The 14,124-nt window shown below is 37.0% G+C and overlaps 1 protein-coding gene across 1 annotated transcript in view; it reads left to right on the forward strand.

Annotated features, from left to right (window-relative positions):
* Window positions 1–14,124, forward strand: part of AOX1 (aldehyde oxidase 1) — a 40,491-nt gene that overhangs the window by 19,498 nt on the left and 6,869 nt on the right. Inside the window, 12 exon segments of the mRNA XM_062619715.1 lie at window positions 196–322; window positions 741–863; window positions 1,630–1,726; window positions 2,667–2,791; window positions 4,188–4,321; window positions 5,603–5,690; window positions 7,161–7,247; window positions 9,472–9,663; window positions 9,965–10,192; window positions 11,228–11,323; window positions 12,003–12,131; window positions 12,617–12,691. Coding sequence (XP_062475699.1) covers window positions 196–322; window positions 741–863; window positions 1,630–1,726; window positions 2,667–2,791; window positions 4,188–4,321; window positions 5,603–5,690; window positions 7,161–7,247; window positions 9,472–9,663; window positions 9,965–10,192; window positions 11,228–11,323; window positions 12,003–12,131; window positions 12,617–12,691 — 1,501 coding nt within the window.

Below are 14,124 nucleotides of genomic sequence, written 5' to 3' on the forward strand. Positions count from 1 at the left end.
TTAGTAGAATTTTAAATTCTGCTAAATTTTGACCTGCACTTCTTTGCATAGCACAGATAGGAGGAAAAGACATGTCTGAACCTATAAGCAGATCCCGGCAGCACAAGAAACATACATCTGTTTTTGTTCTTTTCCTCTGTGCATTGCTTTGTAAAACTAGTGAATTACATTTCTCTCTTCCCATATCCCAATCAGATCTATAGATACCTCAGAGGCTCTGAAAGTACCAGGTGTGTTCGATATAATATCAGCTCATGATGTACCAGCTACAAATGAGTTCTACTATTCTGATGATCCAGAGATTGTATTTGCAAGAAACAAGGTATAACTGTAATTTTTTTTTAACTTGATTTCTTAATTTTTCCTGTTTTTCTTCAGCTTTTTATAATGAAGCTTTACTTCATATGTTTTATATTCTGCCTAAAGAAAAAAAAAATATAAAAATCAGAATAATAGAGTAAACTTCAGAGAACTGTCTGTGTTGGGACAGTATGTTTCATTGAAAGTTAGGCTCCTGTTATCCATTTTTGAATACTGTATTTTCCTTGATTCCCCAGTTATACTGGTGCCTGTAATTTCTAAGAATTTATTTACTTCATTAATGATCTAAAAATAGAAGAAGTCCTACATCAAAACAAAATTCTAAAAGGGAAACATGAACAGTGGTTACACAAAAGAAGAAATCAGCATCATATATGGTAATCATTTGAATCTTCTATTAAGTGATGCGTATTTTACAGGTGATTTGTGTTGGTCAGATTGTCTGTGCTGTGGCTGCAGATTCAGATGTTCATTCTAAGCAAGCAGCTGCAAAAGTGAAGATAGAGTATGAAGTGCTGGAACCAGTGATCTTAACAATTGAGGTACTAGTAATTTCTCTTGCTTTTTTATTATTTTATCTACTTAATTAGTGGAGGCAGCAGTTCAAAAGCTGCAGTTTAAAAAGCAGTTGCTTTTTAAACATGATTTTCTAAGGGAAAAGGGTGAATATGGATATACAATTAACCAGTTTGTCTCTCTATAAAAAAAATTTCAACCTTTTGGCTAATTTTGACTACTGGTGGTAGATAGGCTGCAGTCTCAGAAGTATTAAGTTCCCACAGATTTCATAAGAACAAACGTAAGTGTATGAAAGTAGAACTCTTCTAATGTTTCTGGTGAGGAAAGTCAGTGAGCATACTGGTTGTTTGTAATTTTTTTGGTAGCTGTCCACTGATCAATCAGTGTGTGTATATTGGCTGAATGATCAGCTCCTGATCATCTATAGCATTTTTATCTGTTGTCCAGCTAGCAAGACAACAAAGTTAGGCTGGAGTTGTAGGAAGTGTTGGGGGAATGTGAGGGGAAAGATGTTAAGGATATAGAACATATTAGAAATTTGCTGTGGGAGTTGTAGGGGAAATGGACTTATGCTGGGTGTTAGATGTGTAAGAGGGAAGAGCAGGTTGAATAAACTAAATGCATTTCCTTCAGAAACTGCTATCATCACTGACACAAGATACAGCAAGAAAGAATTGCTGGAACTGAATGTACAAACTTACCAAAAATGACAGTAAAGCAATGAAATACAGTTGTTCATTGAATCTTTAAAATACTTTGAAAAACTGTTTCTCTTTTTCTTCACTGCAGGAAGCTATAAAGCACAACTCATTCTTTGAGCCCCAAAGAAAACTAGAACAAGGGAATGTTGATCAGGAATTTGAAACTGTTGATAATATAATTGAAGGTAAACTGCTGAATATATTTGGTGAGAAGTTGTTGCCAGTATTTGGGTTTGTCTGTCTGTTCAAGTCCCAGTTCTACCTTTTTTTCCATATAGCCATTGGGCCTGAGAGAAGTCACCTAGAAGGAAGTGTGATTAAACCTAGTGGTCTTGTGGTCCTGCTACTGCCTTCAAGCTTTCTGCATCCTCTGTCCTTGAAACAGAATCACAGAATAATTAGGTTGGAAGGGGGTCATATACTCAAACCTCCTACTTAAAGCAGGTCCAGTTAGATCAGGTTACTAAGGGCCATGTCCAGTCATGTTTTGAGTAACATGAAAGATGGAAATTCCACAACCTCTATAGGGACCTCTTCTAATGTTTGAGCACTTTCATGGTGTTTTGGTTTGTTGTTGTTTTTTTTTTTTCTTATATCAATTTGGAATTGCTTGTGTTCATTGCTTCCTATCCTTCCACCGTGCATCTCTGAGAGCAGTCTGGCTTGGTCTTCTCTATACCCTCCCATTACATAGTTATAGACTTAGATCTCCCCTTAAAGCTTTTCTTCTTATGGATAAATAAATCCAGTTCTCTCAGCCTCTTCTCATACATTCTGTGGTCCAGCTCCCTGATGATCTTGGTAGCCACCTCCTTCACCTGATCCAGTGTGTCTGTGCTTTGTTTAATTTACTTGTTTTATTTAATGTTGACACCACGTATAGGCAACATTATTCTGCTCTTGTTATTCTGCTCTTATTATTCTCAGGTTATGTTGATGCCACTAGAAGAAGATCAGTTTAATCCTTCAGGGAGTTTAATCTGTGTTTTTGTTTTAGATGTTGCTCCTTCATAAAAGAGTGTCAGATTTTACATGACTTCCATGATGGTGGGCTGTTATTTCTTCCCTGATTCATTTCTTCTCTCTTTTTCTATCAGTAACATTTGTGGTTTTCTTTTGGATCAGGGGAGATTCACATTGGGGGGCAGGAACACTTCTACATGGAGACTCAGAGTGTGCTTGTTGTTCCAAAAGGAGAGGATAAAGAAATGGATGTCTATGTGTCAACACAGCATCCAGGATTTATTCAGGTAATACAGAGCATTCTCAGAGAAAGTGGTTGACCCTGTGACAACAGAGCTTTTAAAGTTTGATTTACAAGACCATCTTAACAATTTAGAAGCAGTAGGAACATGAAATTGCACATCTGGATTATACAACAACAGCTGCTTTGAAGTACTGTTGTATCCTGATAAAGGATAAACACTTGACCACTACACTGTGAGGATAAGGAGGAACTAAACATCTTGTGTTTCCCTTTGATCAATGCCCCGCTACTGTAGTTATGAAAAACTCTGGCGTGCTGAGGCACCTCCATCTCTCTTAGCTTTCCATTGGGGTGAGGAGCAATCAGCACCCTGCGAAGTTGGAGCCTGCTGTGGGGTTGATCAGCTCTAATAGATGTAGGTGAGACTGCTGCTCCATATCATAATGGATTAATTTGGGTTTAAATGAACCTTTAAAGATCATCTAATCCAACCCCCTGCCATGGATAGGGTTATCTGTCACTACATCTCAAAGTTTCTGAAAGCCCTGTCCAACCTGACCTTGAACAGATGGGGACACCCACAAATTCTCTGGGCAACCTGTTCCAGTGTCTCACCACCCTCACTGTAAGAAATTTCTTCCTTATATCCAGTTTAAATCTCCCCTCTTTCAGTTTCAGTACAGGCCTTTGTAAAAAGTGTTTGTTTCTTATAAGCCCCCTTTATATATTGAAAGGCCACAATAAGGTTTTACTGAAGCCTTCTCTTCTCCAATGTGAACAACTGCAATTCTCTCAGTCTTTCTTCACAGAAGAGATATTCCAGCTCTCTTTATAATTTTCATGATGGTAAATGTTGCAAGGCTTACATAGCATATAGTCTGCATAGCAATAGCTGTGGTGCAGGAAACTGATTGTATTTCAGACTCAGTACTGGAATTTGTGTTTAAAAACCACTTCAGCTCCTTTTATCATTGCCATTATTAGTAGCATATTGCCAGTAGCCAAGAAGTGTGATGTATTTTGTGCTTGAGAAAATGATTTGAAGGAAGAGCATTCCTGACACTAGCAGGCCATTAGACAGTTAAAAACAAAATGGTTTTATTTGAATTAAAATTATTATCTTAGTAAGAAAGAATAAAAACTGTATTCTAATCCCTTTTTCTTATACCTAAAGCTTCTTACTGTTTAGGTAATGAAATCCGAGGGTATTTATTATTCTTCACTTCTGTCCATGGCCCTTTCACAGTCTCCATGGTAGAGATTTTGGTATCTTTTTCTTGCTTTTTAACCTCAGGTAAAGGAAAAAATATTTTCGTATTATTAAAAAAAAAAAAAAGGGAAAAGAAACATCTATGGAACCCTTTTCTAAGAACAGGTTTTATGACCTCACTTTGAGGCTTAGTTTGAGTTGGCATAAAAGATTAAAACTATTTTTACAGGAGATGGTAGCTGCAAGTTTAGGCGTTGCAGCCAACAGGATCATGTGCCATGTTAAACGAGTTGGTGGAGCTTTTGGTGGGAAACTGCTGAAATCTGGCTTGCTGGCATCAGTTGCTGCAGTGGCAGCAAACAAGTAAGTGCAGTATGTATGTGTGGGGATATGAAGAGAAAATGGGGTGAACAAGTTTTGCATTTTGGCTAAAATGCTTTCTCCTTTCCCAAAGCTGCTAGCCAAAATCGTAAAATCTTGACTGTTCACATTTTGTAAGACTGTTAGTGCATTTACTTGCTTTGTTTTGTTAGACTACTTAATGTTAAGCAGCTCTAGCCTCAACTGAAGTATTGGGAATTGAAGAAATTGGTGTTAGCATAAGCTAGAAATATTCTTGAAATGATTGAGAATTTCAGAAGGAGCAGTCTCTAACTACTGAGGCTTTGTATGTAGATTCAAAGCATGACATTAACCATCCAGATGTGAACAGCAGGCTGCAGAGGGAAGAGTTCATGAGTGGAATTGCTTCTAAGAACAAATAGTTCTGGTTCAGTCCCCAGCCTTTTTCAGTCAAAATTAGCTTAAATCTATTAAGTGGGGTTTTTTTTGCTAATACTACCTGAATTAGTCTAGGAACCTTAATAAAGCTCTGTTCCCCACCCTCCAAATCTGGCCAGACAATAGTGGCTATTAGCTGCCAGGGCATAACCTGTTCTATAAGCATAACTGACTTGCTGCAGAATGCACATCAGGCTACATCCTGTCTTAGCCAAAATGACCTTGTAATCTGAGTGATTAGTTCAATGCATTTCTATTATTACTATATTGTCATTGTTGTACAAACTGCTCTTGATTATTTTTGGCTTCATTATCTGTGTTTTGGATTAATCAGACCATACCAAAAATAATCTTTTGTATAGTTTAAAGAATTACTTTTTTTTATAGTTAGGACTTTATTTTACATCTTATGTCCATTTTTTCAAAAGTAACTTTTAAATGGTATTTGCATTTGTAGACTAATTTTATTTTTATTATTATCCATGTTTTGGTTTTACTCAAGGCACCTATTTTTAGTATGATTCTGAACAGCTAAGAAGCGATTATTTCTTGCTTAAAATGAAATGCTAACTGCTGGTAGCTCACTTAACGCAGTTCAGTCTTAACACTAAAATAACAATTTCTTGAGAAGAAGTTTGCACTGACTTATCTTGTTGGCTTTCAAGAGATGAAATTAAAATTCAGGCATGATTGTAAATGCAAAAAATATGAACTCTGAACATAGATTTAAGCAGAAGTTTAAGCCTATTGAAGTTCAGTTTAATCTAAATGCATGTTTATATGCGTGGCTAGATCTGGATACATGAATAGCTATTGTTAATAACATCTCATTTTCACTGAAATTTGACTTTTTTTTTGATTTAGAACTGGCAAAGCAGTCCGCCTTATTCTAAGTCGAGGGGATGATATGTTGATCACTGGTGGGCGACATCCTTTTATTGGTAAATATAAAGTAAGTGCCATAAGAATTCAGTGAAAAAATACCCGCTCATATTCTGTAGTGAAGTATTTTAGTGTTACTGTGTAACATGTCCTGTTAATAAAGATGAGTATGATTGGTTCAATTTTAAAACAAAACTAGCCAGGAAACCAGAAGATCATGTTGCTGTGCGGTCTTTTCTCGGCTTTTGCCTGTATCTCTGCAGGATTTTGTTTTGTTTTATTTTCTAGTCCCTTCATGTCCTTTTCCTCTTCTAGCTCTTTCTGTCCTTCCTTCTTGGAACAGGAAGCTAAACTAGCCGAGACTTCTCTAGAGGTTAATTTTAAACCGTCCATATGGTTTGGTTCACACAAAGGAGCAGCTAGTTTTTCACAGAAACAGTGTCATACAGGAAAACTCACCCTATGGAGGGAAACTCTTCCCTGCTCATGCACTGCCTTCAGTCATAACTACTCATTAGGACAATTTCTGCCTTCCTTTACATCTTTACTTGTCTTAGAAATTACGCATGCCCACCACCGTAAGAGGGTTCAGCTCCAGGTTTCCCTCAAATCAATAAGCCTATCCACCTGTGTCCAAAGAGGGACTCTGAACAAAGAAATCCCTGGGCTTACAATCTAAGTTCCTTACCCCTCACACAATAGTTCAGACCAATAGTAATACTAGTGTCTAGGGTATTCCTGTTCTTCATTGAGTCCTTTAATTGTCTCTAGGCAGGCTGTTTCTTTTCTTATCTCTAAGGTTGCAGCTTCTGCTGGTGATTGTAGCTTCCTTATCTTCCAGCTTGAGCCAGCTCTGAGGCCTTGTTTTATTTAACTAGTTAAAAAGTTCAACTTATCTAGGCGACAGTTGGAACAGCTTGCAGCCTAAGCCTCCAGCAAATTCAGCTATTAATGCTAAACAAGTTACGCTAAAGGAGTTCTATGTAAATAGTATACCAAATCACACAACAAGCTACATAGGTAAAGTAAGGGAGATTTTATAAGATGTTTCCCTAAAGTTGAAAACAAGACGTAGCTCATGTTGACAGTTCAGGAACCATTAGTGGCAGCAGGTGAAAGGGAGATGTGAGATAAGATAACATTTCGTCAAAAATTAAAACTAATACTATACTCCATTGGCCAGGCAGTATTCATACAGTCAGAGTGGGATTTGACTTTATCTACGGTGAACACTCCTAGATGACACACTTATTAGCCATGTCAGGCAAGACACAGGAAGCTACTGGGCTTCCCTGCTTCTTCCTTTCCCGGTGGACTGATGTTGCTTATTATGTGCTATATCTATAGAGGTGGGAAAGCCAGTGTCTTAGGAAGATACTTCTTTTCTCTCTCTCCCTTCTATAATTTCAGTGAATGCTGCCCGAAATTAATAGTGCAGTATAAGCCTAATTATGTGGGTTACATTCATTTTCAAAATATACAAGCACTGAAGAAATAAATGAATGCCAAAATCTAAATAGGTTATTGTTGTTCCTTGTAGGTTGGCTTCATGAATGATGGTAGGATCAGAGCTGTGGATGTCAAATATTACATTAATGGAGGATGCACCCCTGATGAATCTGTCCTGGTAAGGATTTTATAAGCTGACAAATCTTATGGAGGAATCATTAGTTGGAAAATTATGAAGGCCAAATTCCCTTGCACATGTACTGTTAATCATATAGTCTTTTGATGTAGGAACTGTGGGTTGTAAAATCTACACCTAGTAGTGCAACTCGTCCTTATTCAGTGCAGTGAAGCATATTATCCTTTTTGATATTTTCCCATGCGTTCACTTCCTGAATGTTTTTTCAGACTTATTTTCCCATGATTAACATGTCAGCTGTCAATGTATTCCTTTTAAAATACACAGTACCTGTATTAGTGCCTCCATAAAGCTCTATGTCTACAAGGCTTGAAGACCTTTCTTAGCCTTCAGAAAAATCATAGTGGTAGTTGTCCTGTTATTGTCTCTGTGCATTTGTGTACTAGATTTGCATTTATTGTGCTGTATACCTCAGTTCCTCACTTGTAGGTCTGCAAAGCACAAAATGTTGCTTGCTTTAATACAGTCACTAGTTATTTGTGTTTGTATGGTCTATTCTAGCTAGCAGTTACTACCCCTCATCTGCTTGTCTTTGCTCCACTTACAGGTATTTTCTGCACTCTGAAATCTGTCAGTGCTATTGCTGACTAACAAGGTTCTGAAAAATAACCTGGGTTAGAAAAAATCATTCTTAAAAGGATGTACATTAATGTGAATCACATATCAGAACCAACTTAAGATGAAGTTCTACAATGTTATAGTGAAGCTAGTGGACCTAGAACTGGGAGTCAGTGATAACTGAGTAACCTTTCCACCCAGCTCAGCTGCAGTTGGAATAGCACATATAATAACAGCCTAATTCTCTAACATCACTCCTTAATTAATTACATTGGTAACAGTGTGTGTCTCTTCCTATAGCATTAATAATTCAGTACTTTTAAAAGGAGAAATAAGTTTACTGGAAATAAAATGATAAGCTTTACAAAACTTAAAGTCCCTGTTTATTGTGGTCAGCATGACTTATCCATGTGTTCCCAAGACAGTATTTTTGGGATTTGTTCTTTCTTTAGAGAGGACTTGACTTTATGGGAGCCTCACCCAGGAGAGCCAAGGTACTAGGTGCTCATTGTAATAAAGACTGGTCTTCAGCATGAGGGTTGAATACCAGTAATCTATGCTTAACTTAGTTATTGTTCACTCAGAATTAATAATATGTTTTAACTCTATGATTGCATCAACATTAGAACAGACATTTCTGGGAAGAATCTTTGCAATAGCTATGAGATGTATTGTAATAATACACTGTATTCACTCCGTTTTATTAATAGCCTTCTTATGACTAATTAGCTTTATACGCGTTTTTTCTCTAAAGTGCATAAAAGTTGTGGTCATAATTTAAAAAAAAAAAAACTTTTTTTCTTGTATTCCACAAATAGCTTTTCAACTTTAATTTCCCAAGTGCAAAGGTAGCATTATATGACGTTATTCATATGCACAGTTATTACAGGAAAGCTATCTTCAGTTGTTTCTATGCAGAAATGTTTTAAAGTTTTTTGTTTAAAGCTCAGTGGGAACAGTAGGAATACAGGCTTAAATTTGCCATTCTGGGAAACTGACTTAACATTGAAGAGATACTGTGACCTCTTCATGAAACATCAGAACTTAAAAAACTTCTTTATTTATTTTATACCGACTCCTAGAACCTAATCTGAGGTCTCTAATATAGGATTTTCCCTTTCTTGTGGTTTCATGCAATGTGAAATCTCTAAAAGAAAAATGGAAGAACCAGAAGACAATGTAGACTGCAGTACATAGGCTTTCTGATGAAACTAAACCTTGACTGTGAATTTCCATAGGATGTAATAATTCAGAATGTTTTCATCAGATCCTTTCATAGCTCCTATTGCTTTAAATCTAATCTGCCTATTTTTAGTTCTATGTGTTTTTTGATATCGAAGTAGGAGCAAAATCAATCACAAAATGAAGTATGGGCTACATCCTTAACTAGTGACCAGCACTGAGCTACTAGTACACCAGCTCTGTTCTATGAATATCAAAAAAGAGCTGAAAACTAATATACTACATGAGAAATATATTAGTAAGGTTTGTACATGTGTGTAAGAGTATTTTTACTTCGGGTGATTGACAGAAACCCATTTTTAAAGCTAATTGTCTCAGTTTAAGGTCTAAAGAAGATTTAAATGTGAATTTGCAAGAAGCACTCTTTTGACACTTAGTAACTAGACCTGTTTGTCCCCTACCACAGGTAGCAGCAGTATCCTTATTAAAAATGGACAATGCATACAAGATTCCCCACTTGAGATGCTGGGCTTATGCCTGCAAAACAAACTTGCCGTCAAATACAGCGTTTCGAGGGTTTGGCTTTCCCCAGTCAGCACTGGTGACAGAAACTTGGATAACAGCAGTTGCAGATAAAACTGGTTTATCACCAGAAAAGGTGAGAAAATGAAGGCATCTTCTCTCCTGAAATGAAGTCTACACAACTGGAAAGTTAAAACCCTTTAGACTAGCTTAACTATTTGAACAAATCTTCCCTAGGTCAGACAAAATTTATGCTAAAATTACTATTTCTTTATCAGTGTCTGGTTGTTGAATGAGCAGCATGTTCTTGCAAACTGAACCAAACTGGTAATGTTCAAAAACCATATGGTAATCTTCTTGTTGTCTAATAGTTCCCCCAAAAAGTCAGTCTGCCTTTAACTGGATTGTGTGATAGGTGTTAATTTTTTTTATTTCAGGTTAGGGAAATAAATATGTATAAGGAGAACGAGGAGACACACTTCAAACAAAAGCTTGATCCACAAAATTTAATACGGTGTTGGAATGAATGTATGGAGAAATCTGCATACTACAGTAGGAAAACAGCTGCCAATGAATTTAACAAACAAAATTACTGGAAGAAAAAAGGGATTGCCATTGTACCGATGAAGTTTCCATTTGGACTAGGCACACGTTATCTTTCTCAGGTTAGTTTCTTTAAAGAATAACTAAGCTGAGCTTTTTATCGGTAGAAGGTTACAGTTACTCTACCTTAGGATACAAAATGTCTTACATTTCAGGTCTGGAAGTCTGTGGTCCTTCTAAAGGTAGTTCCCTGAAGGCTATACTAGTTTCTAGCTCTCTTAAAGCTGTCATCAAAGTTGTTTGGCTTTCAGGATGCCAGCAGTTTGGACCCTGCCTAGTCCCATCTCTTGTGATGTGGCATTGGTATAGATGAGTTGGACACCTTTATGAAAAATTTTTGAGGAATGATGGCAAAGTATTCATTGAATAAGCACTGAGCTTATTCTTTCTGACCATGGGGGTACTATGAGATGCTGTTCTTAAAGACTTAATGTTTTGATGTAATCAAAGATTAATCTTAAGGAAGGAGAACAGTAGTATTTTTGGTCTTCATATTTTATTTTGTTTTAATGTTGGTGTATTTCACTGCTTCTGGAATAGGCAACATTTTATAAATTGAAAATTACTTGACTGGCTTGTGTCATATCAGGCTGGCTGTCTCAGTTCAAGACTAAAGTCACAGGGTCCTTGTAGTCTAAAGTGTTACTTCCAACTGAGTCCAGAAGGAAAAATCTCATTCAAAACCTTACTGATGTGACTGTTACAGTTTGACCAACCTGTGCTGTTGAAAAACCTGTGTCCAAAGGCTCTCAAACATCAGTGAGAGAAACAATGGAACTTGCAGCAATTTGCATGTACAGCCACTAGTGAGTGAGGTCCTCCAGCTAGTTTTGGAACCATTGAGATACTGTTGCCATGTGTAGATTTATTTCAGTATTTAGCAACCGAAAAAGCAGACCTCCAAGGATTAGTATCTTTTCAAGTTCATTTTAGAGGAAGAGTAGGAACTAGCATTCCAAATTTTGTCTTCTATTCAAAAGCATTAAACAGATAAATGGAAATACATTTCAAAACTGTGTCTGTCATTTTTGATTCATCAATTCATCACCATATACAACACATTTCTCACTAGTCTAATCTTGTTTTTATTTTTTTAGGCTTCTGCTCTGGTTCATATTTATACTGATGGGTCTGTGCTTCTGACACATGGTGGAATTGAAATGGGGCAGGGTATTCATACCAAAATGATTCAGGTAACAAGGGATCCAAACAAATGTTACCTTGTGCTTTTTCTGCCATGCAGGTAAATAGTGTGAAGGTTTTCTTCTTGGTTAGTTAGTTTTACAGTAGGACAGTTTCTCTATGAGCATAGCCACGGCCTCTTTGCATTAAGAGAGTTAGAAAGCAAAAATACATTCATTAAGAGTGACAGAAACAGCAGAAAGAAAATACAGATTGTTCACTTTTTATTCTTCCAATGGTATGAGTAGCGGCTTATTAAAAATTAGATTTTCAGGGGCTGATCCCATAAAAACCACGGTATCAAGAAGACAGCATTTAGATTAGTATACAGTTCAGACAATACTCTTATGGTTGTATTTGTTTAATCTGTAAATATATTTATCAACTTTATGAAAGCTTGGTATTTGGACCTGCATAATTTGCCCTAAGCCATACAGGATATAAGCAGCAAAATCAGGAACCAAATGTTGGATTCCAGAGTCTCAATGCAGAGTTGGAGTACAGGCGAAATCATTGCCCTTTTTTTATGTTTCTTTGTACTGACAAACTGATTTCAGCTGGAGGTTGGAAGAGGACTTGCTGGTCCTGGTGTTATTTCCTGGTATTGCTGACCAGCAAGTACAAGGGAACTGTTGGAGTGTTTAGAATGTTTCTAAAACAGAGAAGAATATGTTGTTCTTCCTGAAACAGGTTGCTAGTCGGGAATTGAACATCCCCATGTCACGTATTCACTTCTGTGAAACAAGTACCACAACTGTTCCCAATGCATGTGCCTCAGCAGGATCTGCCGGGACAGATGTCAATGGCATGGCTGTGAAGGTAAAGAATAGTATTAGTTTAAGAAAGCACCTTATCCCTCAGGGTATTTAATGCCTGCCAAACTTCAAGCATTAGGGATCGTAGAAATCAAGTTTGAGATTGCCAGTAATACCACTGGAGGTTGGCAAGACGAAACAGGACTTGTGATTACAGTTTCTCAGTAATGGTACTTAGGTGTTTTCAGAATATGATCTGAGCTTTTCCCAGAAGGGTTATCTTTTACAAAATCCTTGGTTTACATAACACTAACTAGTCCTATGCAAATCTTGTACCTTGTTCCTGTTCTAAATCTACTGAGTCATGCAGATTCCGGCCTTTGTAACTTAACCCTTTATAAGGTTTGCGTGTATGCAGTTACCATGACACGTCCTATCATATTTTTTCAAACCAAGATAATCAGTGTAAAGTCTACACTAGCTAGAACATATCTTGAATAGTACCAAACTGTGTTAATTTTGGGTTATATTCTCCTGACTTCTCTCCAGGATGCTTGCCAAACTCTTCTGAACCGCCTGCAGCCCATCATCAACAAGAACCCAGAAGGGACCTGGAATGAATGGGTAAGACGTGAATCCTACTAAATTTGTTTGTGTGCTTGCAGAACCTCTGATAAATGTATTGTAATCTATCAGTCTGCTCGGCCTAATAATCCTGAAGTTAAAAACTGTAGAAACAGGTTATTTCACAGAAAGATGGAGTGTGGGTTCTTGGTTTAGCTATGTGGGAAAAACTCAGATTCTATCTAGTTGGAAAGGAGGGGAGGCTATCTGTGAAGACACATTTGAAGGCACAGAAGTTTTTAATATACAAAAATATCAGCTTGTGCAATAACACAGTGCACCCCAGCTTACCCTCAGACAAGCTGTTGCCAAAAGATTGACAGAAGGGTATATGTGTGCAGTGTCGGTTTTCTTACATGACTGTTCTTTGTTTTTACCAAATCAATAAAGAGAAGCCTTCTCAACTTCCTACCTCCATCTCTCTCCCATATACAGTATACTACAGAATTACATAAAAGGTAGCAGGAATCCTTGCTTCTGTTACTCTAATTAATATGTAATTACTTATAATATTAGTCACGTTTGCAGTAGAGTAGTACAGAAATAGTGCTAAAGCTGTTTATAGAAATGGCCCTTGTCTGGTGCCCACTTGAATAAAATTTTAGGGCTAGAAACTGAATCTTCTTAACTAAAAGCTTTCTCCTATAATAACAACTATTTTTGTGCAGATATGGCTGAGAATCTAGTACTGTGTATTGAGATGTTAAAAGAAAATCTGTTGTGTTTTCTTGTCAATTGCTTGTTGTCTGTGGTTGAATGAAAAGGACATTTACAGATTCAGTACATCAGGGTGTTTCTTCTCAAGTTATTAAATACTATAATGACTGTGAAGATGTAAGCTCTTGGCAGTAGTAATTCCTAGCAACAGCAAATAATGTTGGCAGACGTGTGCTAGCTTGACAGCTGACAGCTGTGTATGCAAAGATAATCTCTAATGGATATCAAATTAATCAGACACACTGAAAATACTAGCAGAAATAGCTTACCTAAGAAAGAATGTTAATATATGCAGAGAGGTAAATTTCTATCTTGCAAAGTCAGTAAAATACAATTAATTAAAGGTAATTTAAAAAACCCAAACACCTTTTTGACTTGTGAACTGAGTAAATCTAACATGAGAATGCCTGAAAGGGAATAGATTTGGGACCTCATACTGTCATTCTTACCAGTGGCAGAAGAACACTGCAAAGAGCATTTCTCTTTCCAGCTGTCACTTTTGTGCAAATAAGTCATGCAGATCTCTTACTCAGTGACTTACCAACCAGATCTGTTCAACTGACAAAGAGAGACCCATTACTGTTGAACTTGAACAAAAAAATTGAGCAGAGCCCTTTCTGACTATGGCACTGCCAGTAATAAAGATTCTGCAAGAACGCCACTGTTGACTAGTCTATTCTTTATTGTATTGCCAAAAGAATTCAGATTGCCCATCT

The sequence above is a fragment of the Pezoporus occidentalis genome, unplaced genomic scaffold (genome assembly GCF_034315485.1).
Source record: "Pezoporus occidentalis ecotype Australia unplaced genomic scaffold, CSIRO_AGI_Poc_V1 ctg213, whole genome shotgun sequence".
Lineage (NCBI taxonomy): Eukaryota > Metazoa > Chordata > Aves > Psittaciformes > Psittacidae > Pezoporus > Pezoporus occidentalis.